Consider the following 12841-nt stretch of genomic DNA (forward strand, 5'->3'; position numbering starts at 1 on the left):
GAAACCTGTAGGAGGAGCAGGTGTGCCCATGACCACTGACTTAGGACAAAAGAAAAGGGGCAAGGATGAGCGCCCACCTTAGAACCAGAATTCCCAGCAGCCTTGGGCTTCCCACCCAAGAGGCTCCTTCCTCTGTCCCTTCCCCAGCTCTGCTGAAAGCTGGCCCACCAGCAAAGCTGGGCCGCAATGAGTGCAACGTAGCGGAGAGTGGGGGTCAGGGAGCACGTTTCAGACAAGTGACAGGCAAGAGACAAGTGGCAAGCGGATGAGTGACTTAGAAAGAGACACAGGGGCCGAGGAGGAAGCAGTTCTTAGCCATTTTTGGCAGACATTTATTAAGTGCTTACTGTGTGCCAGGAAGTAATCCAGGTGCTAGAAACAGCAAAGGGCCAGGAAGAGTCAGGGTCAGCTCCTGAGCTGTCAGTGACACTGCACTGACCCTCGTTGACACAGGAACATGTTAACCCTTCAGGCACCACTCTGAGAGCCTGGGCTGGGTCCTTGGACGGGGCCTGCCTAGGCCCTTCCAGCCACCAAAAGGGATTCAGCGACGTGAGACCCTCTCCCTCTTCGTCCAGGTAGACAGGCACACAGACAAGCTCCCCCACACTCCTCCAAACACATTCCCACCTGACGTGCCTGGAACACACCTCAGACTTCGACACACGTGTGCACACACGCACACACACACACAGAGGCACAGCCAGTTTCACGAGGAGGTGGCATGGAGGTACTGCCTACAAGCCGTGCTCTGAGTCACCCACCTCAGCATGAAACTGTCAAGAGTGCCCGGATATCCCCCCGTTAGAGGTTAGCTCGAGAAGCTTTGGCCAAGTCTCTTAACAAAATGTGAAAAACGTAAAAGTGAACAAGGGGACAACTGCTTAAGGCTTTTGCTTAGAGAGGGGGTTCTGAGAGGGGTAGGGGTCAGCAGAAACAGACCTCACTTCCTTTACTTGGCCACAAGGCTGTCCCGTTATATGGGCGGGGGAGGGTGGGTGTGGGTGGTCCTCATCCCCTGTGCTCTCTGCATTCCTCCAGGGTCATAAAAATAACGCTATCGCTTGTTAAGTGCCTATGAAGTGCCAGGTGCAACAATGTGCGACTGCTTGACGTCCATGTCCACCTAGCCTCCCGGGGAGAGTATTATTGCCATTTTACAGATGAGGAAACTGAGGCTCAAGACTTGCTTCAGGTCACGAGATAGTATGTGTGGTGGGGCCCCTGACCTCTGCCCTTCCCTCACAGCCTCCTCAGCACAGGGAGATGGTCTCACTCTGGGAAGGGTTGAGGGGTTGGGAGCGGCCAGAGGCCCTGGTTTGGTCTTGGATCTGCCTGGGAGGCTGAGAAAGACTAACTTCGGGGCTGGACATGCTGCCTGCAGAAACCAAGGGCCCAGGCGGTGGTTGTGTGCCAGCGGCGGGAGAGGTCTGCTTTGCGGCGGGCCACCCACGTGGAGGACGATGCACCTCCTTCCGGACACCAGGTCCTCACCCCAGGACTCGGCATGAGGTAGGGCCTGGGTGGGACAGGCTTCCAGAGCCCTCCGGCTCACCCTGACCCCACCCCCACCCCAGGGGAGCACTGCAGCCTGTGGAAAACCCATCCCTTCACTTTGGGGGTCCTGGGCTCCTAATCCTAACCCCACAGATAAGGCACCTTACTGTCCCAGAGCCCACGAGAATGCACCGTATTAAACAGCCCCGGAAGCCTGACTCTGCTGAGAAGAGTTCTCTGACAGGAGCCCCTTACCATAGGGTGTCCACAGCCTCACCTGCCCCCGGTGGTGTGTATCTGTTTAAATTCATGCAGGCTGATGTGCAAATGCATCGAAAACTCCACTGGGCTTTTTGTGCCGCTGTCTGGGACAGTCCTGCACATGTACCCCCAATACTGGATGGCTCCCCATTTTCAGTGTGCTTGGGGCCCAGGGCAGCGGGATGCCCTCCTCACACTGCACAGCCCAGGGCCAGGACAAGGAGGGCTTGAGGAGAAGTTTTCACCAGGCTGACACCGGGTACAAGAGGAATAAAAAGAGAAACAGAACGGAACTCACAACCTGCAGCCCCATCTATGGCCTTTACGAGGGTGGGAACCTTACCTAGTACAGGCCCAGGTAGCGAGAGCCACAGGCAGAGGCCAGCAGGGCTCGGAGGAAGCTAACCACAAAGGATCACCTGGACTCAAGTACAGGGAGGCTAGAGAGGAGCGGGGCTCGGGGCCGCGCTCTTCACTCTGATTGAGCCCGCAGGGCTGGGCACGACTTCCAGCTCCTTCCCACCAGAAGCCTGGAGGAGGAGGACGAAGATGGAGGGCCGAGGCCATGTGGTCCCTGCTCCACCCCAGGGCACTCCTCTCAAGGGTTGGGGCGACCAGAAACTTGCTCCCCCAAGCTACCATCGGCCTCTAGGGCCAAGATGACTCTACTAAGTAGAGCTCACCCCACTCTCTCCAAGGAAGCTCTTGGCTCCAAGAAACAGACACCTCGCCTGTGTTTGCTTCCCTTAGGCTGTTTCGCCCTGATCTCAAGGCCTGGTGGCCCCCCTGGGGCTGCTGCTCTGAATGGAATGTCCTGACCTAGAGGATAAGAACCACATATGAGTCCTGGCTCTCACCTTGAGCAAGTTACTCCACCTCCCTGGGCCTCAATTTTTCCAGCTGTAAATTAGGGAGGGTAGTATGAACTCCTGGCTTGTTAGCGTGATCCAGTGATGGTAATGGGAAAATATGTAACCCATCAACCCTGTACAGTCAGAGCAAAATGACAGGCAAGGGAGTGGGGGGGCACCTGTGGTCCCCAACCCATCTGGTACCCTGCTCCCATTTTCATGCCTCTAATCCCCACGCACTATTGGCTCTAGACTATCTCCCACCCTGAACTCTGGTTTCTTAATGCCTGCTTCTTCCCCCAAAGCGCACACACCCTGCAGGTGGGTGAGAGAGAGAGGCCGCAGCTCCCACTTTGGCTGGGCTGGGCACTGCTGGGAACAGCACAGGCCATGTCTGTACAAGTTCAACATATCTCCCAGCTGGAAGGGCCCTTGCTAGTCAGCGCTTCCCCAAATTGCACTCCTTTGTCAGTGGGTCTCAAATGTTGCGGGGGCGGGCGCCAGAACCACCAGGTGGGGCTTAGCAAAGTGTAGACTTCGGTTTCCCTCTAGGTCAGAGGCAAGGCCCAGAGGCTGTTATTAACCAGCACCCGAGAGCTCCTGCTGCTCGTGGTCATTGGGCCCCATGTGGAGGACGGCTGTGATGGTTAAAGCCATCCCTTAGTCACAGACCACACACCCCCCCCCCGGAGAGGCACAGCCCATCAGTGCCGCTCATCTGACCTTATCTCAACATTTCCCGAATCTGACTATAATGCTGTTTTAAAACATGAGAATGACTTTAACATCTCACAGAACGAGCATGCTGAGGAATGCTTCGGGAAATGTTGATCTCAGGCTCTCTCTTTTTTTAAAAAAAAAGTCTGTTTAAAACAAATATTTGCTTTTGAGTATCTGAGTGGGTGAAGCCTAGGGAGATTACGTGCATTCAAAGGGCTCGGGCCTGGGCCTGCCCCTGCCCCTTCCTGTTGCCACCCGTTCCTCCGCCACATCCCGCCTCTGCTCTCTTTGAGCCTGCGGCTCTCCTGGGGTCACCCTGTGTCCTGAACTTAGGAGGAACCCTCAGCATGGTTGACTGGTGACAGGAAGTCTGAGCAGGGATGAAAGGGGGTCAGGATTAGCCTGTCGGGCTGGGATAAGCAGCAGAGGAGGGGATGGCCACACTTCTAAGGTGTCTGCACAAGCCCCATTTGTTTGGGGGTGGGGCGGGGGAGGAAGGTCTTTTCCTGGCCCACTGCCCCTCCCGAGACAGCAATCACACCCAGAGAGACGGTGAGTCGCTGGGTACGACTGGGGCAGAAAATCTTGTCTTGCCTTTTCTTCTCAAGCTCAAAACAGGCACATGTAGTCATTAACTGATATGCTAGAAGGGGCATCCCTTACCAGGAGGAAAATGGATTTATTGCTTTATAAAAAGGAGTCTGATAAAACTTAAAAGGGGGAAAAAAAAAACCAACCACCAAAACAATTCACCTAAAAATCAACCCACCCCTCTCAGAGCTCCCAGGAAGCCTCAGACACATTTCTGAGGGCAGTCAAGGTGGGTGGGTTGGCAAGCCAGGCCCGCCTGGCAGAGGAAACGGGGCCTCGCCCGCATAAACAGCTCCAGGGCCCTTGGAAAGTCTGCCAGCAGGGGCCGCTGTGGCCCTGCAGCCTGGGACAAGCTCCCAACCCTGAGCCGGGCTGGCTCCTGGGCGCTAGGCTTGCTGCGGGCCTGGCTGGCTCCGGGGTGTCTCCGGGAGGATAAGGGCAGACCCCCAGCGCCCACGTCCCACCCCCATCCCACACACATCTCTCATGCACAGGACACGCGCGCACAACCCACATGCACACACACCCCTAGGTCTCTCACAAATCCACCTTCCCACCCGGGCCTGGACCTCCACGTCTGTCAGCCACATCTTCACTTCCACCCCCACGAAAACAGCTGTGTGTATGTGTGTGTGCGTGTGTGTGTGCGCGCTTGCGTGCGCGCCCACGCGCGCATGCGTGTGTTTGTGTGTGGTGCCCCTTTAATTCCCTTCAGGTCACAGACTGGACAGAGGGTGGCAGTGGAGACATGCCCCCGGCTCAGGCCCTCAGGGAGGAGGGAAGGGACTGCTGCTCGGCCCTGACCACAGCTCCTGAGCCACATGTGACCATCCAGCCCTCCATCCCCTCCCCAGGCTTTAAGCCAGGGGGCCTTCTCCACAGGCCTCGAACAGGAGGACAGGCCACAGGGGGCTGGAATCACAAAGGAGTTAGCACCAACAACAGGAAGCGGGTCCTTCCTTCCTCAGGCAGCTCAGACTGGCCGGGGGAGGAGGTGAGGGGCCAGGCGAGGCGGGTACAGACAGTGCAAGCCTTTGTCCTCAGCAGGCGTGGCTGGTGGACATGCAGCCGAGGGGCAGGTGGTGGGCAGTAGACGGCAGACTCCTCTGCTTTGGCAAGAGGCGGAATCTCAACACGCTGGGGGGAGAGGGCCTGCCTGCCCGGGGTCCTCCTGTCTGCTCCTGCAGGCACCACGGAGCCCCGAGGCTCCAGGGCCCCTCGAGGGTGGCTGAGCGAAGTCCAGAGCGCCTCTGCTTCCAGCAGGAGAAGCGCCTGACCGGGCCCTCTCCCATCCTTCCGCCGCAGAGCTCCGAGGCAGGACCAGGGCCCTGGGAGGGAGCGAGGACTCCAACATGGTGCAGGACAGGATCCTAGGGGTGCGTGGAGGTCCTCTGGGGTGGGGAAGACACCGCTGAGTCACTGAAGCAAGGGCGGGACGCCACAGTTCCGAGGTGGTGGGCACTACACAAAAGCCTCCCGGTTGGACGAGCCGTTGAGCTTGAGGAAAAGCTTGTCGTCTTCCCTCTTCTGCTGCAGCTGCCTCTCCAGCTGGCGCCGGTAGCAGATGAGGTAGAGGGGAAGGCAGAAGCCCAGCATGCTCAGGACAAGCAGCCCCACGTTCACCTGGGGAGGCAGGGATGAGAGTCGAGTCGCCACCAAGGGCGGGGGAGGGAGGCAGCAGGCAGGGGCTGTGGTCTTTGCAGAGCCCAGTTCCAGCCCCTTCCTCGCTCTCAGGTTTGGGAATGGGGAGAAGGTCACAGGAGAGGAGAGGAAAAACAAACAAGGAGTTTCAAGAGGTTGGAGGTCCCGTCGTTCCACATTCCAGCAACAGAATTCCCCAGCTGTCCACGGGCCGGGCCACCATACTGTACTGATCTGAATCTCTGGGGGCGGGGGGGGGATTGGGACAAGCTCAAAGCACCTGGTTAAGAATCTGGGCCTTTGGCAGGAGGAGCAGGGACAGCAACTTGGTTCGATTTACCCCAAAATCAGGTCCAGAAAGGACACTCTTCTCCTCTCGTCCCTCCTGCCCATTCACAAGGGGTTCCTGAATTGATCCTAACCAAAGTTCCAAACTGCCTGTCCCGGGGTTCTAGAAGCCCCCGAGTGATGCCTCCCAGCTCCCAACCAGCAGAGTGGGGCGGATGCCCATAGCCCTCTGCCCCGCGATCCTTCTTACCCACAGGGGGTCTCCTTGGAGGGGACCCATCATAGCCAGAAACAGGGGCTGCTGCAGGAGAGCGAAGAGTGCACTGACCAGGGACTGCAGGCCTGTGAGGCTGCCAAACTGCGTGGAGGGGTACCTGCCGGGGCAGTAGAGAACCTGTCACCACAGGGGGCCATGCTCCGGCTTCCCACATGCTCGTTCGCAGCCTGGCCCCAGGTGCCGGTGCCCCCAGGCTGCACCTCCGGTGGCAGAGAAGAGGTGGGAATGGGGTGTGCATCCCTGGACCGCTTTCTGCTGAGCAGTTCTGCAAAGCGAATTTGTCTTTTGGACCAGCGTGAGGCCCCGGGGCCCAGGGGTGTCTGGCCAAGCCAAGTGGGAGGTGCGGTGCCAGCCGGAGTCTGCAGCCTGTGAGCCGGGCCCAGCGGGCAGGTCGGAGGCTGGGCCCGGCCTGGCTGCACCCTCTTCCAGAGGAGCGTTGTGTAATCACGGAAACATAGCATCACAGCCCTCGGACGAGGCCCTCAGACTCTGCCAGGGCAGCCACAACTTCCTCCAGGCCCGGGGGGTAGGTGGGGGTGGAACAGGCAGACCTGGAATGACCCCCATGGGATACTGTTGAGAGAGGGAGAGAGTTCTGGCAAAACCTTAGCCAGATTCTGCCAGAATTCTGGGGCCACGTCAGGCATCGTGGCCCCAGAGGTGAGAAGGGACTCCTAGCAAGGAACGGCTAGAGGAACGGGCTAGTCTTTGGTCGGAGGGAGACAGTGGATGGTGTTTGGGTTCCAGTGTGTGAGCCGAGGCCCGGCCCAAGGAGAAGGAACAACTATGGTTCCTTAGGCACGTGTGGCCTCTTGGAAAAGGAGGCAGGTTTCACTTTAGCCAAGGCCTAAGAAGGCTGTGGACAGAACCAGCCCTCTGAGGCCCTGGATGGGATCTGTCAGGCACATCCTGGGCTCAGTTAGTCACGTCACTGCCGCCGCTGAAGCCCACTTGAAGATCACCGTTGAGCTGTGGGCAGTTAGAACCCACCCCCCTGCCCTTCCCATGAGCAGCCAGAGGCAGCCTCAGAACCCGGCTGCGCAGCAACAACGAGCGGCACCTTGGCTGGGGGAACTGACTTCGTGTTAAATGCCAAGGCTTGTGGGCACTCAACTGTCTGCCCACTGACCTGCTCCTGCCAGGTATGGCCTTCCCCTGACACACCCAACAGAAGCCCTGGTACCTAAGGCCAGAGGATGAACCCCAAGTGAGCAAGATGGCCCCCTTCAGGCCCTCAGTCCCACCAGAAACCTCCCTCAGGTCATTCCCTTACCCTCGGCCACCAGGCCACCCACAGCTCCCAGGACTTACACAGCGGCATAGAGGCCCCCGACGGCAGAGTGGATGAATCCTCGCACAATCGTGTGCAGGATGAAGGAGAGGATCTGAGGGAGGGAGAGCAGAGTGTTGAGCAAGAGACATGGAGGGCCTCACCTTGTCCCCTTGCCCCACAGCTCCTGGGGTCCTGAGCGGTGGGAGTACTGGCGCCCTGGAGTCAGCTTGTGCCGGCTTTCCAGGGCCAACTCCTGAACTGCCAAGAATTCTGAGCCGATTTTAAGTTAAACACAGTCACTACTAACAGTTCAACTGTAATAAACGTACAACTTAACAAATCACAGTTGACCCTTAAACAACACGGGGGGCTAGGGGTGCCGACCCTCCACGCAGCCAACAGTCCACATATAACTTAGAGTTGGCCCTCTGTACCCACAGTTCTGTATCCTCAGATTCAACCACCCACGGATCACGTGGTACTTAGTGTTTACCACTGAAAACCATCTGAGTACGAGTGGACCCACGCAATTAAAACTTGTGTTGTTCAGGGGTCAACTGTACGTTGAAAACAAAGTTAATGAATACTCAAAACCCAGCACATCCTAATTATTTTATTCTGTTTTACCATTAGCCGTGCTCTTAAGGTTTTTTTGTTTTTTTCGAAAATTTTGTTATTTTTTTAGTTTTGGCTGCATCGCACAGCTTGCAGGATCAACCAGGGACTGAACTTGCGCCCTCAGCAGCGAAAGCGCGGAGTCCTGACCGCTGGACCACCAGGGAATTCCTGCTCTTAAGGTTTTTTGCTCTACTGTAAATATCGTATGATGGTGTGTTACTGTGTCTCTTTCCAACTCCACGGCTGGTGACACCGTATTGGCTGATATCAGCCACGACGAGAGCACTTGCACCGTGGAAATTGGCAAACACTAAAACCCAGGGCTCCCCCCATCCCGCCCCCATCTAGAGTCTGCTCTTAAGTGTACGTATGGACATAGCACTAAGCAGGAGGTCACTAATCACCACTCCTGCCTTCGCGGACCTGAGGACTGTGCCCAGGTCTCCCTGCCTGGCCACCCAGGCCCTACTGGTAGATGGCTGTCCCTCTCCCCTCTAGCTCTGCTTTCCTGAGGAAAGGTCACTGCTGGCAAGCTTGGCAAGCTTAGCAAGCACTTGTTAACGATTCCTTAGAGCCACGAGCTGTCTCCTTTGCTCCCAGGACCCTTTGTTTGCTCTTTGCACACAGCCCTGCCACCGGGCTCAGCGGCCAAGACCCGTTTCCGGGAATGTGGGCAGTGGAGGCGGCGAGGGCTGCTCCTGCGGTGCTGCGAGAGGGCTGTGCCTGAACGTGCACCCGTCCCTCGGCGGGCTCTGCTTTCCACTCCAAATGCCTTGCTGCCTTTTCACAACTTGCCTTTCAATAAGAACTGGATAAAACACAAAGCAGATGACTGTCCTCACTGAGCATTGCCCCGCGACTGGACAAGGGTGGTCAGGGCAAGGGTCTGCCGGTCTTGCGGAGAGGGCCACCACCAGGAGGCCGGGAGGGCACCAGGGATGCAGCAATACTCCCATCTGGAACCGGTAGGGCCTCCCATGGTTTACTCTGGCTGCACGCGGTGTCGGCACAAACACATGGTAGCACCTGTGGGTGGTGCACACCTGGGCGTTCAATGAACTTCTACGTGCGGCCACTTGTAGGAAGGGACTCTTGCTTTCCTCCTGGACCTGGTCCAAGATACCATCTGGACTTGGGTCACACCCATCTGGAAGCAATGCCATCACTTTTGTCCCTTCCAAGTTCATACATTTGGGGATTAGAACTAGAACACTTCTGTGGACCTAAGGGTGGAGCCAGGCAGGTAACAAAATCTACCTTTCTCAAACTCTCTGCCAAAAGTCAGGTTCCAAAGGCACTGGAAATCTTGTGAGAAGGAATTAAACTTTTGAACCCAGATGCCAAGGGATCGTCGGTCTTGCTCCCCTGTACTGGAGGAGCAGACGTTCCCACCAACGCCACAGACTAGCCAGAGTTCTTTGGACATCAGACTTCAGCTGTTCGAGCGCATGCAAAGCGAGCAGCCACACAGCTACACCACGTGGTTCCAGAAACGGTAAGATGATGGTACTCGTGGTAGGTAAGACGCCTAAAGACCAAGAAGAATGATGTACTTTCATAGAGAAGAGTCTTCTGTGAAAGGCAATCTGAGTTTCCTTTACACCTTGCTCCCAGCATCACGCACGTACAGAGCCTGGCAGGTAGGGGGCCCTTTGGTAAATCACAGCGGGCCGGTTGATAGGTTGGTTGGTTGAATTAAACAAATGAAAAGTCACTGTTCTCTTTGCTGAGCGAGCACTGTTCTCTCCCCCATGAGACATCATGCACCTTTCAGTCTCATCACCCCATACCCTACCTGGCTTCTCCCTCTCCCCATACCCACCTGTAGAGGCAGGTTGGGAATGAGGCAAGTCACCCCAAAGCCCACGAGCAGCAGGTTTGTGAAGGCGAAGGCCCGCATGGCGTTGGTGATCTTCTGGATCTGCCGGTCCCGCTTCTTCTTCTTCTCACCTCTGTGGAAACGCAGAGCACACACCAGAGCTGGGGGCTCCCTGGAGGATGGGCTCTCCCAGGAAGCCAGGTCCCGGGAGTCACAGCTTGTGGACAGCGCAAGACTCAGAGACCACCCGCAAGCATGTGCTAGGGACTGTGGGGGCTAGACCAGCACGAGGGACACTCCCCACTGCACCCCCTGGACTGAGCGCGGAGTGTCAACCTCAGTGGAGAGGTCGGACGCGAGAAGGCACGAGGAGACGGGCGTCAACACCCTGCGCTGCTTCGGCGAAGACTGAGGTCCGATGATGGGGAGGGAGGAGGAGAGTGCACCCAGGTCAGGATGTGGCAAAGCCTCCTTCACTACTGGCTCCAACTTCACCTGAATCCTGCAGGGAGCTGACACTAAGCCAGATAATAAGCCAAAAAAGGGAGTGAGTGGATTTCTCCTTGGGCGGCAGGAAGGGGCGAAGGAGAAACGGGTATGCGGCAGATGGAACTGGAATGGGCACCAACAGCCTTCTGGCTGTAGGACCTGACCTACATAACAGAACATTCTCTGTAATTATTTCCCTGTGAATTCACTATTACTGATTCCAGCCTCAACACCCACAAAGATACCCCACGGACAACTGTATGACATCCAAGGGCTCAGAGATGTGCAAGGAGGCCCAGACCCACCACTTTCTCCCTATGTGACCTCAGGCAAGCCACTCAGACGCCTAGCTTCAGTCCCCTCATCTGCAAAATGGGTCTAACTCATCGAGGTGCTGGGAGGCTTACCTGAGATGTTGTGCATTAAGGGCTTGGCACAGGGCCTGATACAGTAAAGAGGAGCTTATTGTACTAAGGTGGAGTCAGAGAAGACAGCATTTAACTCATCCTCTGATCTTAGAGCCCAACCCTTCTGTAAAGTAGGGCTCCGGTCCCTTGCTTAATTCTCACAGTCATGAACAGATCTATTGACATGTATTAAGGTTAGAGCCGTTTACTACTCGCACCCAGTGGAGCAGACCTTGCAGGCAAACAGGACCACTCTGAGGATGTCTGCCGGTGTACTACGTGTGCTAAGGACCGCAGAGCAGCCCTAAAAGCAGGATGTTTGATAGCTGTCTGCACAGACCTTCCTCTGGTTTCTCTCCTCCTCTCTTCGAGCTCCGTGCCTCCCCAACTTTTGCATACAAAAAACTTTCCTTACAGAAGCAACAGACCAAAATGTGTGCTGAGCTGAGCGCGGGCAAGAGCAGCTTTGAGCACAGCCCTCTTTCGCCTCTCCTGCTAACTTTAAAACCTAACCCGCCCACCCTGATGCTGCCTAACACCTGACCGGTGGGCTTCTCCCTCTGGGGGCCTGGGCCCGGGGCACGAGCTCCGCCTACGCACTGGTTGGCGTCTTTCTCCTCGGGCTCCTCAGGGCCATCTTCACACTCCTTCAGCCTCCAGTCCATGATGTAGCCGATGACGGGGGCTGTCAGCAGGCAGAGCAGCTGGAGCACACCGAAGATGGAGGTGTAGAGGCCCACTGAGGATAAAGACGGGCTGGGTCACGGGGGCTGCCGGCAGAGGCCTGGGGCGGGCGCTGGGCAGAGTCTGTGACCCCACAAGCCCTTCTGGGATCTTCTCCAGAACCGCCCCCTTGTCACTGTGGGCCATGAGGGGAGCCCGGAGACCTTAACCTCTGAAATCAAAGCCACCCTTTTCTTTTCTCCAAAGTCCTCGCCTAGTTCCAAGAAACGGCTAACGAAATCCAGTATGTCACAGTGACTTCCCCCAGAAGCTCCAGGAAGTCTCTGTGACTTTGGGAACCGCAAAATTACCAACGCCTGGGACTGAGGTTTTGTGTGTGACTGGCCGTCAGTTTTCTGCCTCTAGAAATATACCAGGAAGGCACCACTCACAAGGGCACTGATGTAAGGGTTCCAATCTTCAAAGAGCCTTAAAATTATGATGGGATTTCTCAGACAAACAGAAGCTGAATGTTGACCGCCCCACCCCCAAACACAGGTCTGGCCGAGAGGGACGTCTGGAGTTCAAGGAGAGGTGTTTCTCAGTTGAACAGAGACCGGCTAGGAGAGGATGTCATGTGTTCCCTGACAATCCCCCGTCCCCCGCCCCCACTGGCTTACCGGTAGCCATCACTGCATCAAGAAAGCAAAAGTGAAAAAGCAGAGAGGAGTGAGGTCAGCAGCAGAAATGTCACAGGTTATTACAGGGGGATGGGGCACGGAGGCAGACTAGCTCTGGGCCCAGCTCACACGCCATTTCCCACCAAGCCCCGACTCTCAAGAGTGCCCAGCGCGGGTGTCTGCGGACGTTTTCCTGCCGGCTGGGGCCTCACTCGTGTGCAGCTGGTGCCTCGTCACAAGCCGGCTGGTAAATCAGGCCTGTGATGTTTGCGGGGGACCGTGATGGGGAAGCAGTGTGGGTGCAGAAGACCTGGCAGAACCTGGGCCTCGTTGCCCTTGTTCCCTTGTTTGTGGGCAAAGAATCTACCCCACACCCAGCCCAAGTATCTCACTAGCCAGCGCTGGTCTCCCATCCACCTACTGGCCCCCTGACCCTGATAGCCAGACATGTGTGTGTGTGTGCGTGCGTGCGTGTGTGTGTGTGTGTGTGTGTGTGTGTGTGTGATGTCAGGCACAACTGCTCAGAGGAGCAGGATGGGGAAAACCAATGCCCTGTCAGCTGCAGACCGAATTTCCTGGCCCAACTTCCTCTACTTCTTGAAATTGGCTTTTTGAATGCGGGAAACAGATGGAAAAAATGCCTCTTGAGCAGCAAGAGTTCTCAGAGAGTAAAAGGCCATGACTCAGCGGCAGGGAGACCTGCCTTCCAAGGGCCAGTGAGGGCCCTTCTCTGTACCCGTCAGAGTCTCCACCTGTCTGGGCCTCA

General features: G+C 56.7%; 1 protein-coding gene across 7 annotated transcripts in view; it reads right to left on the minus strand.

Moving 5' to 3' along the window:
• Nucleotides 1–303: 303 nt before the first annotated feature.
• Nucleotides 304–12841, minus strand: part of SLC43A2 (solute carrier family 43 member 2) — a 42076-nt gene continuing 29538 nt past the window's right edge. For 6 of the 7 annotated variants that reach the window (XM_027130590.1, XM_027130593.1, XM_027130592.1 and 3 more), the window contains 5 exons: nucleotides 11333–11471; nucleotides 9840–9969; nucleotides 7438–7511; nucleotides 6100–6223; nucleotides 304–5543 (listed from right to left, as the gene is read on the minus strand). In XM_027130590.1, coding sequence (XP_026986391.1) covers nucleotides 5382–5543; nucleotides 6100–6223; nucleotides 7438–7511; nucleotides 9840–9969; nucleotides 11333–11471 — 629 coding nt within the window. In that variant the 3' untranslated portion in view covers nucleotides 304–5381. The remainder of the gene's footprint in view (nucleotides 5544–6099; nucleotides 6224–7437; nucleotides 7512–9839; nucleotides 9970–11332; nucleotides 11472–12841) is intronic. The other variant, XM_027130589.1, reaches the window with a different exon arrangement.

This window comes from Aethalodelphis obliquidens, unplaced genomic scaffold (genome assembly GCF_003676395.1).
Source record: "Aethalodelphis obliquidens isolate GAN/ISIS:26980383/991018 unplaced genomic scaffold, ASM367639v1 scaffold38, whole genome shotgun sequence".
Lineage (NCBI taxonomy): Eukaryota > Metazoa > Chordata > Mammalia > Artiodactyla > Delphinidae > Aethalodelphis > Aethalodelphis obliquidens.